General features: G+C 44.6%; 1 protein-coding gene across 2 annotated transcripts in view; it reads right to left on the bottom strand.

Annotated features, from left to right (window-relative positions):
* Positions 1-13,703, bottom strand: part of IRAK3 (interleukin 1 receptor associated kinase 3) — a 60,992-nt gene extending 47,289 nt beyond the window's left edge. For both annotated transcript variants that reach the window (XM_042992693.1, XM_042992692.1), the window contains exon 1: positions 13,284-13,703. In XM_042992693.1, coding sequence (XP_042848627.1) covers positions 13,284-13,590 — 307 coding nt within the window. In that variant the 5' untranslated portion in view covers positions 13,591-13,703. The remainder of the gene's footprint in view (positions 1-13,283) is intronic.
* Between the last annotated feature and the right edge of the window lie 833 nt (positions 13,704-14,536).

Here is a 14,536-nt window from a genome sequence, read left to right as displayed (position 1 = left end):
ACCATATAAATTAATAATACTTATACAACATACGGCAAGCTTTTATAAAAAAATAAAATAAAACAGCTCCGTCTCAGGGCGCCTGGCTGGCTCAGTTGTAAGAGCATGTGACTCTTGGTCTTGGGGTCATGAGTTCAAGCCCCACGCTGGTGTAGAGATTACTTAAAAAAAATTAATTAAAAAAAAAGCAAACAGTTCCCTCTCTACTTTAAAACTCTGGATAAGACATGACCTGATTTTGGGATGAGACATGAAGGGAGATGACAGCCTTGTGGGCTGTAATGCCTGAAGTTCCAAAACCTCCCACAAAAGACCACCAGAGTCGTAAGTCAAAGCCAAGCGGCAAGGGTCGTTTATTGCAGGTTCGAACCTGGTCCCCTGCGCACTCGTCACCGGTGACGCAAGAGGCCACGATTAGGGTTGGTATAGCGTTTTTATAGACAGAGACAAATAGCACAGGGGAGGTTTTTACTTGTGGCAGGAGGAAGAAAGGGGGAAGGGGGTAGGTGAGGAATGTGCTAAGCAAGCAGGTTTACAGAAGTGAGAAATGCCGGTTAGTTTGTATACAATTACTCATTTCATTACATATCAGACTACATTTAGGAAGTTTTACAGCCCATTCTACAGCGGGTTACAATCAGGAAAGGTCTCACAATGCTCATAGCAAACAGCAAGCAAAACAGCAATGGTATTTTTTATCAAAGATCCATAATAAGCAGAAAAGAGAACCTAGCTTTAAACTAAGGCAGGGCTGTCATTTGGATTCAAAGCTGTTCCTTTCATGGGCTACCAGTCAGGGAGGAGTATGAGGGTGTGACGTTGGCACCAGCTAGACCCCAGGACCTGGCCTTTACTATCCACCTGCTACACTCATTAACTTTTGTCTTACATTTTTCCCTAAGCTCTACCTTCTGACTTTTCCCTTAACTCAGACAAATGAAACCCAAAACCACCCCCTCCCCCCAACAACCCCAGGTGATGGCGACTGCCTTGACAAGACCTCCTGCTGGCCCAGACCACCCAGATCATTTATGCTAAACCAGCCTGGAGCTTGTGCGGCTGGACCATGGAGTGAGCTGTGGAATAACTTATGATTATCTTTATCTCATTATAATACTAAAATCTCCACCCAAGGAGGAGCTTCAGTGTCATTTACATAAGACACGATGTCATATTGTCATGTTTCCTTAAGGTGCATGTGTGATGTTATGCTCACCTCTACACAGGAAGACAAGGCTTCCCAATCTAAACATTCATCCTAACACTGAACAAAAGGAACCCATTCACCCTCTCTCAGGCAGTCATGGCTTTGGAAGCCAGTCCCCATGATCTTATTTGCCGCATACAAAAGTTTTCTTTGTGGGAAAACACAACCTGGTGCAGTTTCTGACTCACCAAGGCACCAACTCATGTTTGTCCGGTTACGACATCAGCTCACTTTACAACAGGGTTGAATTGGGACAAAACAGAAGAGACTGTCAGATGGGGAATTGTTCCAGAAATGAAGGAAAGGGCCTGAGAGGGCAAAGAAGAGGCCAGTATGCTTAGAGCAGAGGGTTCACGTTAAAGAAAAGGTGAACAAGCCCCATGGGGTCTCCCTGTTACCTTTGTAGGTACGCACTTGGCACATAGTAGATGTTCAATACGTATTTGCTGAGTGACAGAGGCCCTGGGTGTTAGCACACAAACTTAAACTCTATTCTGAAAGTAAACAAGGCCAAAGATTTCTGAGAAGGCGGTGCAAAGATGGAAGCTTTAGTTTTGGGAGGATCCATCTGGCCGCAGAAGTACCAGGAGTCTCATATACCATATTTGCACATAAAAAGGTAAAAACATTTTAGGGCTCACAATTCTCACAGGAGAAAAGGAATAGTTTAGGGGCACCTGGGTGGCATCCAACTCTCGGTTTCAGCTTAGGTCATGATCTCACAGTTTGTGAGTTCAAGCCCTGCGTCGCATCAGGCTCTTTGCTGACAGTGCAGAGCCTGCTTGGGATTCTCTCTCTCCCTCTCTCTCTCCCTGCCCCCTCCCCTGCTCATGCTCTCTAAATAAATACACAAACAAACAAACTTAACATTAAAAAAGGAATAGTTTATAACCCCAAAGGAGATCTAGAGTTAACTTTTCAAGTCCCAGGGAATATCGGATTTCCCACATCATTCTAGTCCCCAGTTTTCTTTTTCTTTGTTCAGTTTCTGAATTTCCCTTTTAAGAGTGCAACAGGCCATGATTCTGTGCTCTCCCACCTTGTGACTTGAGACACAACAGATACCAAAAGAGCTGAGGTTTTACTTCCCTAACACTGACCAGGATCAAAGGGTTCACAGTTTGCACCAGGTCTATGGAAAGCAGAGGCATTTTTCTAGTAGCAACAGTTCATGGAGTAAAACTGACCCAGGCTCAGTTGAAATGGATACCGCAGGCATGGGTTGCTTCCAGGATAAGAAACGAAATACATTTTCTCTTTCTCTAACTGGTGATTCATAGTACAAACCTTAATAGCTTTTCTTCAATGATGATGCATTCTGCATAGAAACACCACTAACGAGCGTTATCAGCATCCATAAAGTGTATAATTCATTTAGGTCAAATTCTAGACAAGAGCTTCAATGTGATGATACAGGAAGGCAAACTCTTGACATGTTTATTAGTCAGATCCTTCCATATTCATAGTTTTCTCTAATCCTTTCCTGTTTTCTTCCAGAACATAGATCTTTGTTTATTCATGGCACTAAACAAATAAAGAGTAAAGTTCTCAATGACTAATTGTGTTGTTAAACTTAAGAGCATTCTAAATGAAAAGATAAATTAAGAAAAATACACTGTTGGGGCTTCTGGGAGGCTCAGTCCGTTGAGCGTCCAACTTCGGCTCATGTCATGATCTCGTTCCCGAGTTCCAGGCCTGCATCGGGCTCTGTACTGACAGCTCAGAGCTTGGAATCTGTTTCAGATTCTGTGTCTCCCTCTCTCTCTCTGTCCCTCCCCTGTTCTCTCTCTCTCTCTCTCTGTCTCTCAAAAATAAATAAACATTTGGGGCGCCTGGGTGGCGCAGTCGGTTAAGCGTCCGACTTCAGCCAGGTCACGATCTCGCGGTCCGTGAGTTCGAGCCCCGCGTCAGGCTCTGGGCTGATGGCTCGGAGCCTGGAGCCTGTTTCCGATTCTGTGTCTCCCTCTCTCTCTGCCCCTCCCCCGTTCATGCTCTGTCTCTCTCTGTCCCAAAAATAAATTTAAAAAAAATAATAATAATAAATAAATAAATAAACATTAAAAAAAATTTTTTTAAGAAAAATATGCTATAGTTAAGTATTGTTTAAAAAAAATTTTTTTTGGAAGGCAAATCTTTTCTTTGAAAGGCATCTTGGCATAATAGAAGCCAAAAAGTCCACCTGAACAGTTCAGATTAGTTTATCTGAAGATACTGATTGCTTAATACTCATTTGACGCTCAAAAGGTCCTTTTGGGCTCTGTTTGAGAGAGCAACACTATCTAGGTAATGCTAACCACTGGGGAATTCAACTGCAGAAAGCACTCTCCACATGCAAATACGTCTCTGAAGGGGTTTTTTAGACTAATGCAACACACCCTTGTTTGGAATCTTTCTATTTGCATATAACCACAAGTCAAAACCCCTAGTAACTTAAGACTGCACTCTTGCAAAGCTTGTTTTGAGACAATATAATGGGAAAAGGAAAAGAAGTCTCTCTTCCTACAAAGCACACAATGCAATTAGGCATTCTTTTAAAATAACATTTAAGATTGAAGATATTTTTAATTCCAAAAGAAATAATACAAGTCAAATGTGTCAGTTAGCTCAACTCCTCTTACCAGACTATAGCATTAACACCCACTAGCTAAACATAGGGGAAGGGAAGGAAAAATAAGATAAAAAGAGAGAGGGAGGCAAACCATAAGAGACTCTTAAACACAGAGAACAAACGGAGGGTTGCTGGAGGGGAGGTGGTGGTGGGGGGGATGGGCTAAACAGGGATGGGCATTAAGGAGGACACTTGTTGGGATGAGCACTGGGTGTTATATATAAGTGATGAATCACTAAATTCTACTCCTGAAATCATTATTACACTATATGCTAACTAACTTGATTTAAATAAAATTAAAAAAAAAACCCACTAGGTAATAAATTTTACAAGAAGTAATTCTTATCCATACTTAAGCTTATGTTTACTTTTTACCCATACCTGAGCAGGACTCATATTCCATGGAAGGGCTATGCATGATTTTTCACATATCCTTCTGCCCTACTCCCTCCTCAATCCCAGACTCAGGTAAGGACCTAACATTAACTACCTCTGGGAGAAAATTTTACAACAGTTCACCCTGAACACCAGCATTTCAGTCTGAAGCAGAGCTGTGTAATTCCTTACCCAGGTTATGATCAATACTATCTCCCCATGTTTTCTTCCTTTGTTAAACTTCTTTATAAAATGTGTATAGGCCGGGGCACCTGGGTGGCTCAGTCGGTGAAGCGTCTGACTTCTGCTCAGGTCATGATCTCATGGTTTGTGGGTTCGAGTCCCGTGTCGGGCTCTGTGCTGACAGCTCAGAGCCTGGAGCCTGCTTCGGATTGTGTGTCTCCTTCTCTCTCTGCCCCTCCCCGACTTGCAGTCTGCTTCTCTCTGTCTCTCAAAAATAAATAAATGTGTAAAAAAAAAAATGTGCATAGGCCTGTTGCCTACCTTAAATTGGAAAATCCCTAAAAGCAGGGACCATGACTTGTATCAGGTACAACGCTTTGTTTGATATTTTGCCCAAGAAGGTTTTGGATATTTAACAGACATCTGTTCATTATTCATTCAATCGCAGATATTTATTTAATGCCTACACTGTACTACATACACTTTCAGATGCTAAAGGAGTAAGCAGGACATAAGGCAAACAAAAAATTCCCTGCCTGTGAGAAATAAGCCCACTGACCCAATCAAAGGAGGGATGTTGAGACTCAGAGCACAGTGAAGCGAAGCTTTAATCAACGTTCTTGCAAGAGCGGGGTGTCTAATGGACAGGCAAACTGGGGGAAGTCACAGCAGACAACTTATCTCCTAGTATGTAAGCCCCTCCCCTGGTTCCTCATTGGCTGAGTACTATAGCAGTGACAGCTTACCTGGATGTTGCCTGTCCCCATGTAAGGCAAAAAGTATTCTGATTGGCACAAATGTACATTCCCTGAGGTGACACAGAGACCTTCAGTCCCTTTTCCCTCTGTTCTTTGGCGCATGTTCATTGCAAAGCCCACAAAAATAAGCACAGGAAAGAGAGAGGGGAAGAACCAGGAAGCGAAGTGTCTAAGGGTTTGGGACTCCACTATGGGGTGAAGGGGCTCATACATATTCCCAATAGGTTGCAAACTTATCGTTAGGCAGCACAGCTTTATTTGGTATTTCTAAAAATGACTCCTCTCGCTTACTTCTCACACTGTCCCCTTGAAGCTTACTTCTAGATTGGCAAAAAAACAAATAAAAATTTACAAAATATTTGAAAGATGATAAATGATGGAGAGAAAAAGGAAGCAGGAAAGGGGCATAAGGAGGAGGAGAGTGTCTATTTTATTTTATTTTATTTTATTTTATTTTATTTTATTTTGAGAGACAGAGACAGTGTGAGCAGGAAAGGGGCAGAGAGAGAGGCAGAGAGAATCCCAAGCACTGTTGGGCAGTGCAGAGCCCAACAATGAGGCTTGAACTTGCAGAGCTCCAACTCACAGACTGTGAGATCGAGACCTGAGCCTAAACCAAGAGTCAGAAGCTCAACCCAGGCGCCCTGTGTGTGTGTGTGGGGGGGGGGGGGGTTGATTTTAAAAGAGTGATCAGGAGAGATAATAGTTCATGAAAAACACAAAGGAGGTAAGGAAATGAGCCTCAAGGCTACCTGCAGGAAAATGTTCCTTGCTTGTCCGAGGAGGCCAATGGAGCTGGAGTGGAGCAAACAAGAAGGAAGTGAGAAAAGGCATGTAGGACTTTGGTGTTTACCGGGAGGTGGGAAGCTACTGAAGGGTTCTGAACAGGACAATGATATAATATCCCCTGCATATATACTTTAGTTCACCGGTCGGTGGCTGTGCTGAAAAGAGACTCGAGGAGGGCCAGGGTGGTAGTAGCAGGGAGCCCAGTTAGGAGGCCGCTGAAATTAGCCAGTGGGATCTCACGGTGGTTTGGACCAGGAGGGCTGTGGAGGCTGTGGTAAGAAGTGATCAGATTATTAGATAGATCCTGAAGGCAGAGTTACCAGTATACACTGAGAGACAGGATGTGGCTTGTGAGAGAAAGCTAGAAGTCACCGAAGACTAATATTTTCGGCTTGAACAAATGAAGGATGGGGTTGCCATTAGCCAAGATGGGGAAAAACTTTGGGGGAGGGAAGCATTTCTGGGCTGTTAAGTTGGAAATATCTGTCAAGTAGGCAAACAGAGAGATGGTACTGATGTTAAGAGGGAGACCTAGGCTAGAAATGTGGCATTATTACCATACAGATGCAATTGACCAGATAGTGGGTAAAGTAGATAAACAGAAAAGAGGGCCATGGACTAATCCCAGGGGCATTCGAGGAGGTCAGAGAGATAAAGAGGAACCTGTAAGAAGACAAGAAAATGAAGAGAGTGTGAATTCTAGAAGTAAAGAAAGTGCTTCATGGAGGAAGGAGTGATCAACTATGTCAAATAAAAAGAGACTGAGAACTGACCATTGAGTTTAGCTGCTGTGACCTTGGATGAGAGGAATTTTAATGGAGCAGTGGGGCATGAAACCCTGATTGGAGCAGGTTCAAGGGAAAATGGAGGGCCTGGAATATAATACACAGAATTTTGTCTTAAAGGGAACAGAGAAATGGGGTGGTAACTCAGAGTAGAAGTGAGATCTAGAGAGAACACTGCAAGATCAGAGAAATTACATGGTGGTCAAGAGAACACAGGCTCTATTCCACTTTCAGGGAGGGGAAGCATAACTCTCTCTTCCTTAAGTGTGGGCTGCACATGGTGACTTTCTTCCAAAGAGTATGCCAAGAAGGAGAAGTATCAGTGTAGAAAACAGACAGACACTACCTCAGCTATGGTTAACAGCAACAGCGCTAAGTCATGTAAACAGTGGGCACCCTTGATATGATGTAATGAAAATAGCACTTTACCTCTGCCTCTCAAAAATCCATAACTTCAGTCTAGTCATGAGTAACACATCAGTCAAATCTTAGTCAAGGGACATTTTATAAAACTGTAGACCAGTGCTCCTCAAAACTGTCAAGGTCATCAAACACTAGAAAAGTCAGAGAAACGATCATGGCAAAGAGGAGCCTAAGGATACATGATGGCTAACTAACCTCTGGATGGGATCCTGGAAGAGAGAAGGGGCGTTGGGTAAAAATGAAAGAAATCCCAATAAGATATGGACTTTAACAATAACATATCGATATTGTAACAAATGTACCAGACTGTGGGGGATAAGCTTAGGAATCCCCCAGGGCCTACACCAATGGGTTAACAGGGCATAAAGAAACACAAAGTCATAAAATGCTCACACCCGAGTTTGGGTAAACAGATTGGCACTTTAAGGATAGGGAGGCACAAAGGTGGCAAGAATAGGGAGGCACAAAGGTGCCAAGAATAGGGAGGTGCAAAGGCACCCCAAAACAGGGAAGGGGTGCTGAACCCCTAGATATACATACAGAGAGGCAAAGGCCTGAAATAGAATCGGCACAAAGGTGCCCAATACATAGGAATAACAAGATTAGATATTCAGGGTAAAAGCACCCCAAGTTTAGTACTACAGCAGAAAGCTGCTTTCATAGGAGAATAGGGACAGGTTAGGTAAATTGGTGAATTGGACTCTGGACCTCTGCCTCTGCAGGCAAAGCAGCCGGAGCGGAGATGGTTAACAAAAGAAAAGGTGTCTTGTTAACCCTGAGGTTATTCCCCCTGTCTGTCTCATCCCCTAGGCTGGCAAAGATAAATAGACACGGTGCCTCCTGTCTGCCGTTAACAACCATCTACCCATCTGCCCGGTGCCTGGATTTTGTTTTATATTGACCCAAACCCCAAACACTGTATATCTTCAAAATTCCCTTTTCCCCCTCACATCCACAAGTTAATGTTCCGAGTTTCTTTGTCTCTTTGTACACACCCATCACGTTTGCAAGCCTTCTGATCTGAATAAATACTAGGCAAGGACCCTTATTCGAGGTTCTTATCTCCCCCCCCCCCACATTAGCCATCTCTCGTTTTAATCCTGCGTCTGCTCTTTTGCTAGACAAAAGAGAACTTTAGGCTTAGAGTCTACAACACCAGATTAGTGTAAGATGTTAATAATGGGGAAATTGAGTGCAGAGTATGTGAGAAAGACATTAAATATATGAGAATTCTTCTTAACTTGTCTGTAAATTTAAAACTGTTCTAAACAATAAAGTCTACTTAAACATTTGTAAAATTTTTTAAATCTATTTTGAGACACAGAGAGAGGGTGAGTGTGTGTGTGCATGTGTGCACAAGCAGGGGAGAGGCAGAGGGAGAGGGAGAGAATCCCAAGCAGGCTCTGTGCTGTCAGTGTAGATTCTGTCGCAGGGCTCGATCCCACGAATGAACTGGGAGATCATAACATGAGCCAAAATCAAGAGTCGGACACTTAACCGACTGAGCCCCCCAGGCACCCCTAAACATTTTTTTTAAAAAGAACATAGGGGCGCCTGGGTGGCTCAGTTGGTTAAGCGGCCGACTTCGGCTCAGGTCATGATCTCGCGGTCCGTGAGGGCTGTGAGTTCGAGCCCCGCGTCGGGCTCTGTGCTGACAGCTCAGAGCCTGGAGCCTGTTTCAGATTCTGTGTCTCCCTCTCTCTGACCCTCCCCTGTTCATGCTCTGTCTCTCTGTGTCTCAAAAATAAATAAATGTTAAAAAAAATTTTTTTAAAAGAACATAGGCTCTGGAGTCTGACCATCTGATTAGAAACCTAGTCTGTGCTTTACAAGACCATGACTTGAGGTAATTTGCTTATATTCTCCGAGAGTCAGTTTCCCTACCTATAAATGGGAATAGGAAAAGTGCCTACCTCACAGGATTTTTGTGATAAAGGACATACTCCATAAAGTGCTTAGCACAGAGTATCTGGCAAAGAGTAAACAGTAGATGGCAGCTACTATCGTTATTATTCCTATTATTTTAAGTCTTTAATATTCAAATACATATTTAATGTAATTTTAAATTTAATGATGAATTAAATTAAAATGATGAATAATAATTGCTCTGATAATTTCTTTTTTTTAAGAAGAGGAAATCTAAATACAACCATTATAGACTATCTGTAAAAGGGTCTCCTTCTCAATGTATCATAAGCATTGAAAGGTTTCAATTTAATTCGAATAACACTCAATAACCCTCTACCGTAAAATAATGAAATGACTTGCCACCAAGTACACATGTTCCCATGTCTGTAAGATAGTATAAAATAAATAACATTTTCAATTTGGGCTCCTACTTTCATTGCGAAGCCATAAAATCATCACCAACCAGAGAATGTTAACCTAGTGATTACACTATTCTTAATAATAATACATGATAAAAGTGACTTGAAGAATAATATGTAGAATACGTTTAAAGATAAAGAAAATTAAGGGGCACCTGGGTGGCTCAGTCAGTTGAGCGTCTGACTTTGACTCAGGTCATGATCTCATGGTTTGTGAGTTCGAGCCCCGCGTCGGGCTCTGTGTTGACAGCTCAGAGCCTGGAGCCTGCTTCAGATTCTGTGTCTCCCTCTCTCTCTGCCCCTCCCCCACTCATGCGCTGTCTCTGTCTCAAAAATAAACATTAAAAAAATAATAATAAAATAAAAAAAAATAAAATAAAGATAAAGAAAATTAAGTGGAGGAGCACCTGGGTGGCTCAGTTGGTTAAGCGTCCAACTTCGGCTCGGGTCATAATATCACGTTCGTGAGTCCAAGCCCTGTGTTGGGCTCTGTGCTGACAGCTCAAAGATTCTGAGAAGCAGACAGCCTGCTTCAGATTCTGTGTCTCCCTCTCTCTCTGCCCCTCCCCTGCTCGTGCTCTGTCTCTCTCTCAAAAGTAAATAAACAAAAAAAGAGAAAAAAAAGAAAATTAAGTGGAGAAGTGAAAGAGTGTGGTAAAATAACTGTTATGTGTATATATTTTTAAAATATTTATTCATTTTGAGAGAGTACATGTGCCTGCATAAGCAAGGGAGGGGGAGAGAGAGGAGGGGAAGAGAGAGAGAGAGGGAGAGAGGGAGAGAGGGAGAGAATCCCAAGCAGGCCCCGTGCTCAGCACAGAGCCGGACGCAGGCATCGAGCTCATGACCGTGAGATCATGACCTGAGCCGAAATCAAGGGATGGACACTCAACTGACAGAGCCAGCCAGGCGCCCCCAAAATATCTATTAAGATGCCACTAAAGAAGAGAATTTGGCCTAAGCAAAGGCTCCCAAACCAGGCTGTGCTTCAGACTCACCTGTAGGGCTCAGCAAAAACCAGAAAGATGCAGGATCCTCAAAGCAGACCTACTGAATTGACAGCTCTGAGCCATCTGTCTTTAAAAGGTTGCACAGATGATTCCGGCTTGTGAATGACTAGGCTGCCATATGATCTATCTGTGGTGGAGCTGCCTTTGCAAATATAGTCTGATGTTCACCATCATCAAGAAAAAACACAATCGGCTTGAGACAGTCTTACCTATTATGGTTGTTCTCTATATGGAATCTTGACACTGTATCTTTAGGCTCTCCACTGTCCTGAGCATAAATAGGGCTGTCTCCTTGATTCAGTCCCCTAACACTCTCCTCCCTCTACCCTCTAAGGTCAAGTTTTCCCTCCCTGCACCTCTTCCCCTCTTTCTCCTTTCACTGTGCCAATAGGGAAACGGCATACTTAACATGGGCAGTTGCCCTCAACCACCCTGAACTGAGCCAGGCTTCCTTTCTTGCTGAGCCAATAATTCATGAGGCAGCTGGTCTGTTCTAGATCTCCTTTCAGAGCTATGTGGTCCAGCTATGTGCATAATAAATTATAGCTAGGGAATCAAGGGCTAGACATTTTAGATTCTTCTCCTATGAAAGAATATACAAAGGGACAATGGCCAGACTATATATAAAAATAGAACTGTGACCCACAAGATGCATCAAGCAGCCCAGGATGCCAATCTACTACCTAGGGTGACTAGTCTGGGAAGTTATATTAGCATCTGTAGCAACTAGTCCAGGAAGCCAAACAATAATCGCTATAGCAATCAGCCCCAAATAGTCAGGACTTGATCAACAAGGGACAGCTTTCCTAATTTTTGCCCCTGCTTCCAGTTTAGGGCCATCTGGAAAAAGTCAAATATGCTCCCTAAACAATCACATAGAATGCTCTCCTGCTAGTTAGCTTGTCCATAGCTTCTCCATGTCAACTGCCTCCAATAAGGACAGACCTGAAGCCTTCCCCTTTTTTCCAACATAAAGCTTTTCCACTCCTCAGCTTGCCTTTGGGTCTCTGTCAGATGCGAGTGATGGTGGCTGACTCCCTTGCTTTGAATAAACAGCCCGAGCTTGTTCTCATTTGGGTGGTCTGATTTCCACAACTAGAAAAATGGGGCTGCATGTGTGAAATGGCTCACTGAATTGTTCTTTCATGGCTGAAATGACTACACTTTAGAGAGGCTGTGAGATACAGCGGAAAAGAGCACAGAAGTCAGGACTTGCGACCCTGAGGAAGTCAGGGTCGGGAAGTGTAGAGTGGCTGTAGGTTAAGGGCACAGGCAGTGGATCCCAACTGCCATGGTTCGAATCCTGGCTCTGCCGCTCCTTAGCAGTGTCAATTTGGGCAAGTAACTTAATGTATATGTACCATGATTTCCTCCCCTATTGAGACAGTGTGATGATAATCGCACCTACCTCCCAAGGGCAATTGGAAGTGTTATATGAGACAGCCCAGGTAAAGCACGAATATCTGTATTTCAGTGCTGAGAGAGAGAGAGAGTCCAGCAATTCTGGGCTGGACTTCCTGAAAAGTGGCAGTGACCTGGGACTGAGGACTAACTGCCCCTTTCAGATGGGACATATGTTTTTCATTTCCAGTCTTCAACCTGCCTTACTCGTTTATGATAGCTGCCTAGCCCTATTCATTACCTGTGGGTTGGACTAAAAACGTTTCTTTCACAAACATAGTAATTCCAGGACACCAATGGGTGCTAAAACTGCCCATGTCATTATCCATTTCAGAAAGATCTGGTGTGGAAAGGATCTTACCCCTCAAACGCATACTGGAACTCTCTATGCTTTCCAGAAGCCAAAGAGTCAAGCACCCTTTTCTGAGATGTTTACATCAGGGTCATACTTTGAAAGTGACAGAGCTTATAATATAATTTACATTAACTCAAAGCCCAATGCCACATTCCAGAATGTGTGACCATATTGCTCATCAACACAAAACTTTTTTCTCATAGGTCTTCTGCTGTTGTTTAAAATAAATAAGACAATTTCAGAGAATCAAGGCTAAGTTATTTTGACATGACTGTGTTTATTTTCAATCATATTAAATGTGGCCTCATGGAAGCTCAAATCTAACAAAAACACCTGTACTTATCAAAACAAAGGATTTTTGTCCGAATTCTGGTGAAGACACTCAACACTTGCCAAAAGCAGTCGGTTGCCCAACTTCCCAATGGCTGCATAAAATGGGAGTCTTAAAAGCCAATTTTCTAGATTAAAATAAAAAGCCAGCATCTAGCATAAACTTTCATGCCACAAATTGGGTAAATAAGCCAGAAATACTTAATGAGGAAAACTGGGAGCCACATTAATTACAAATCGTATTCTACTTTAGCATTTCACCTGAAATTTAAGGAAGGTGGGGGTATTTGGAAGTGGGCTGAACACACCAAAGGGTACACTGAAAGGCACAAAAATGTTTTCATATGAAGATTATATTCTGGGGTAATTTTGCAGGAAGAGGACATCACATAGGCGTTCTGATTGAAAATACTCGGAACCAAGCAAAGGAGGCACAGTTGATAAATATTAGATGGTTTCACGCGGGTTGCCGCGTTTCCCAAGCCTCCGCTCACTTAACCTTGCAGAGACACCCCAAGTGTCTTTGAAAGAGAGCGGGGAGCTCTCCTTCGGGCCTCGGGGCGTGTTTGCCTCCTTCCCGGGGCGAGGAAAGGGCAGCCGCCCCGTCGGAAGACCCCGGAGGCCGCGCGGCCCCCTGCGGGCCGGACCGCGGGCAGCCCGGCTGAGCATGCGCGCCGCGTCCCCGCCGCCCCCCGCCCCGCCCGCACCGCCACAGCGGCGGGCCGCGCTCACCGAGGCCGCGCCAGCCCAGCGCGCCGTCGCAGCTGTCCAGGACCGCGCACAGTTCGCCCAGCAGCGCCGGCGGGAGGTCGAACAGGAGCGTGTGCGCCGAGAGCGTACCGCGGGCCCCGCCGCTCGCCGCCGCCGCCGTCCAGGCCATGGCTCGGCCGCCGGAGACCAGGGGCCAGTCCGAGGAGGGATGCGGAGCCCAGGCCTCTCCGCGCCCGCGAGGTGCTATTACACAACCGCGGAAATCCTGCTTCCACGACGGCCAAGGCTGCAGAACTTGCCGAGCCCCACCAGGGGGCGGGCCCCACATGACGCAAGGCGCTGCCCGGCAGAGATGCCCCTGGGGACGCCCGGCCTGGCGGCGGGGTCTCCCCTGCGTCTGCGTGGCCCTCCTCACTGGCTTTTACGTTCTGAGCAGGCCTTTCGTCCCTCCGGGTTTGGGACGTGACTGGAGAGGCAAAGAGCGAGAGCCGGGGGAAGACCAGGAGGGCAGGACTAATGGAGGAGAGTCTACACCCCACTCTGCCTGCCCTGGCATGGGCTGTCTCCTGGCGTGGATGGACAGAAGACCGGTCAATAGTTCTTTTAAAGACGCGTTTTGTTTTACCCTGCCAGAAAGCGATACATGTGTCCCGAGGAACTCTTGGGAAATCCAGAAAAACTGACAGGAGAAGATAGTCACTGAGCTGAAGACAACCATCCGAAACGTTTGGCGCATTTCCCTCCCAACTTTTACTGAAGTCGAACAGGTAAATGTGCACATACGAAGTGATTGCTGGAAGAGACCAGAGAAGATGCCAACAACAGGAACGCAAAAGAGAGAACAAAGCAGAAGAAAATTGTGCTCGTTTTCTTCCAGACGCTGCCCATTCTCCACGTTGCTACTTGGTTTTTCTACATTCTTTTCTCTCTGGGCTTTCTTGATAAAACATTGTTCCGCTACTTTTCCTACTTCAAAGTGTGTCACAGACTGTTTTGCTTTCAACATGGAGTTTAAGTAAACTTGGCTGTTGTTTTGAAATATTCTGTCACGGTATGCTCTACCCACCGCGAGCATGATACGAACGCTACTGACAAAAAAGAGGAGATGCTTTGAAAGTGCTGAGAAAAATCCCAGCCTTAATGACTGGAGTGGACAATGGCCATCAACCGAACAGTATCAACCCTGTTGAAACCTTTCAGATCTGTACTCTTTGGCAATGGCGCCCCCTAGAGACCAACAGTTGATGATACACCATCGTTTATTACGCCTGACG

Source organism: Panthera tigris, chromosome B4 (genome assembly GCF_018350195.1).
Source record: "Panthera tigris isolate Pti1 chromosome B4, P.tigris_Pti1_mat1.1, whole genome shotgun sequence".
NCBI lineage: Eukaryota > Metazoa > Chordata > Mammalia > Carnivora > Felidae > Panthera > Panthera tigris.
This window is presented reverse-complemented; position numbering and strand designations above follow the sequence as displayed.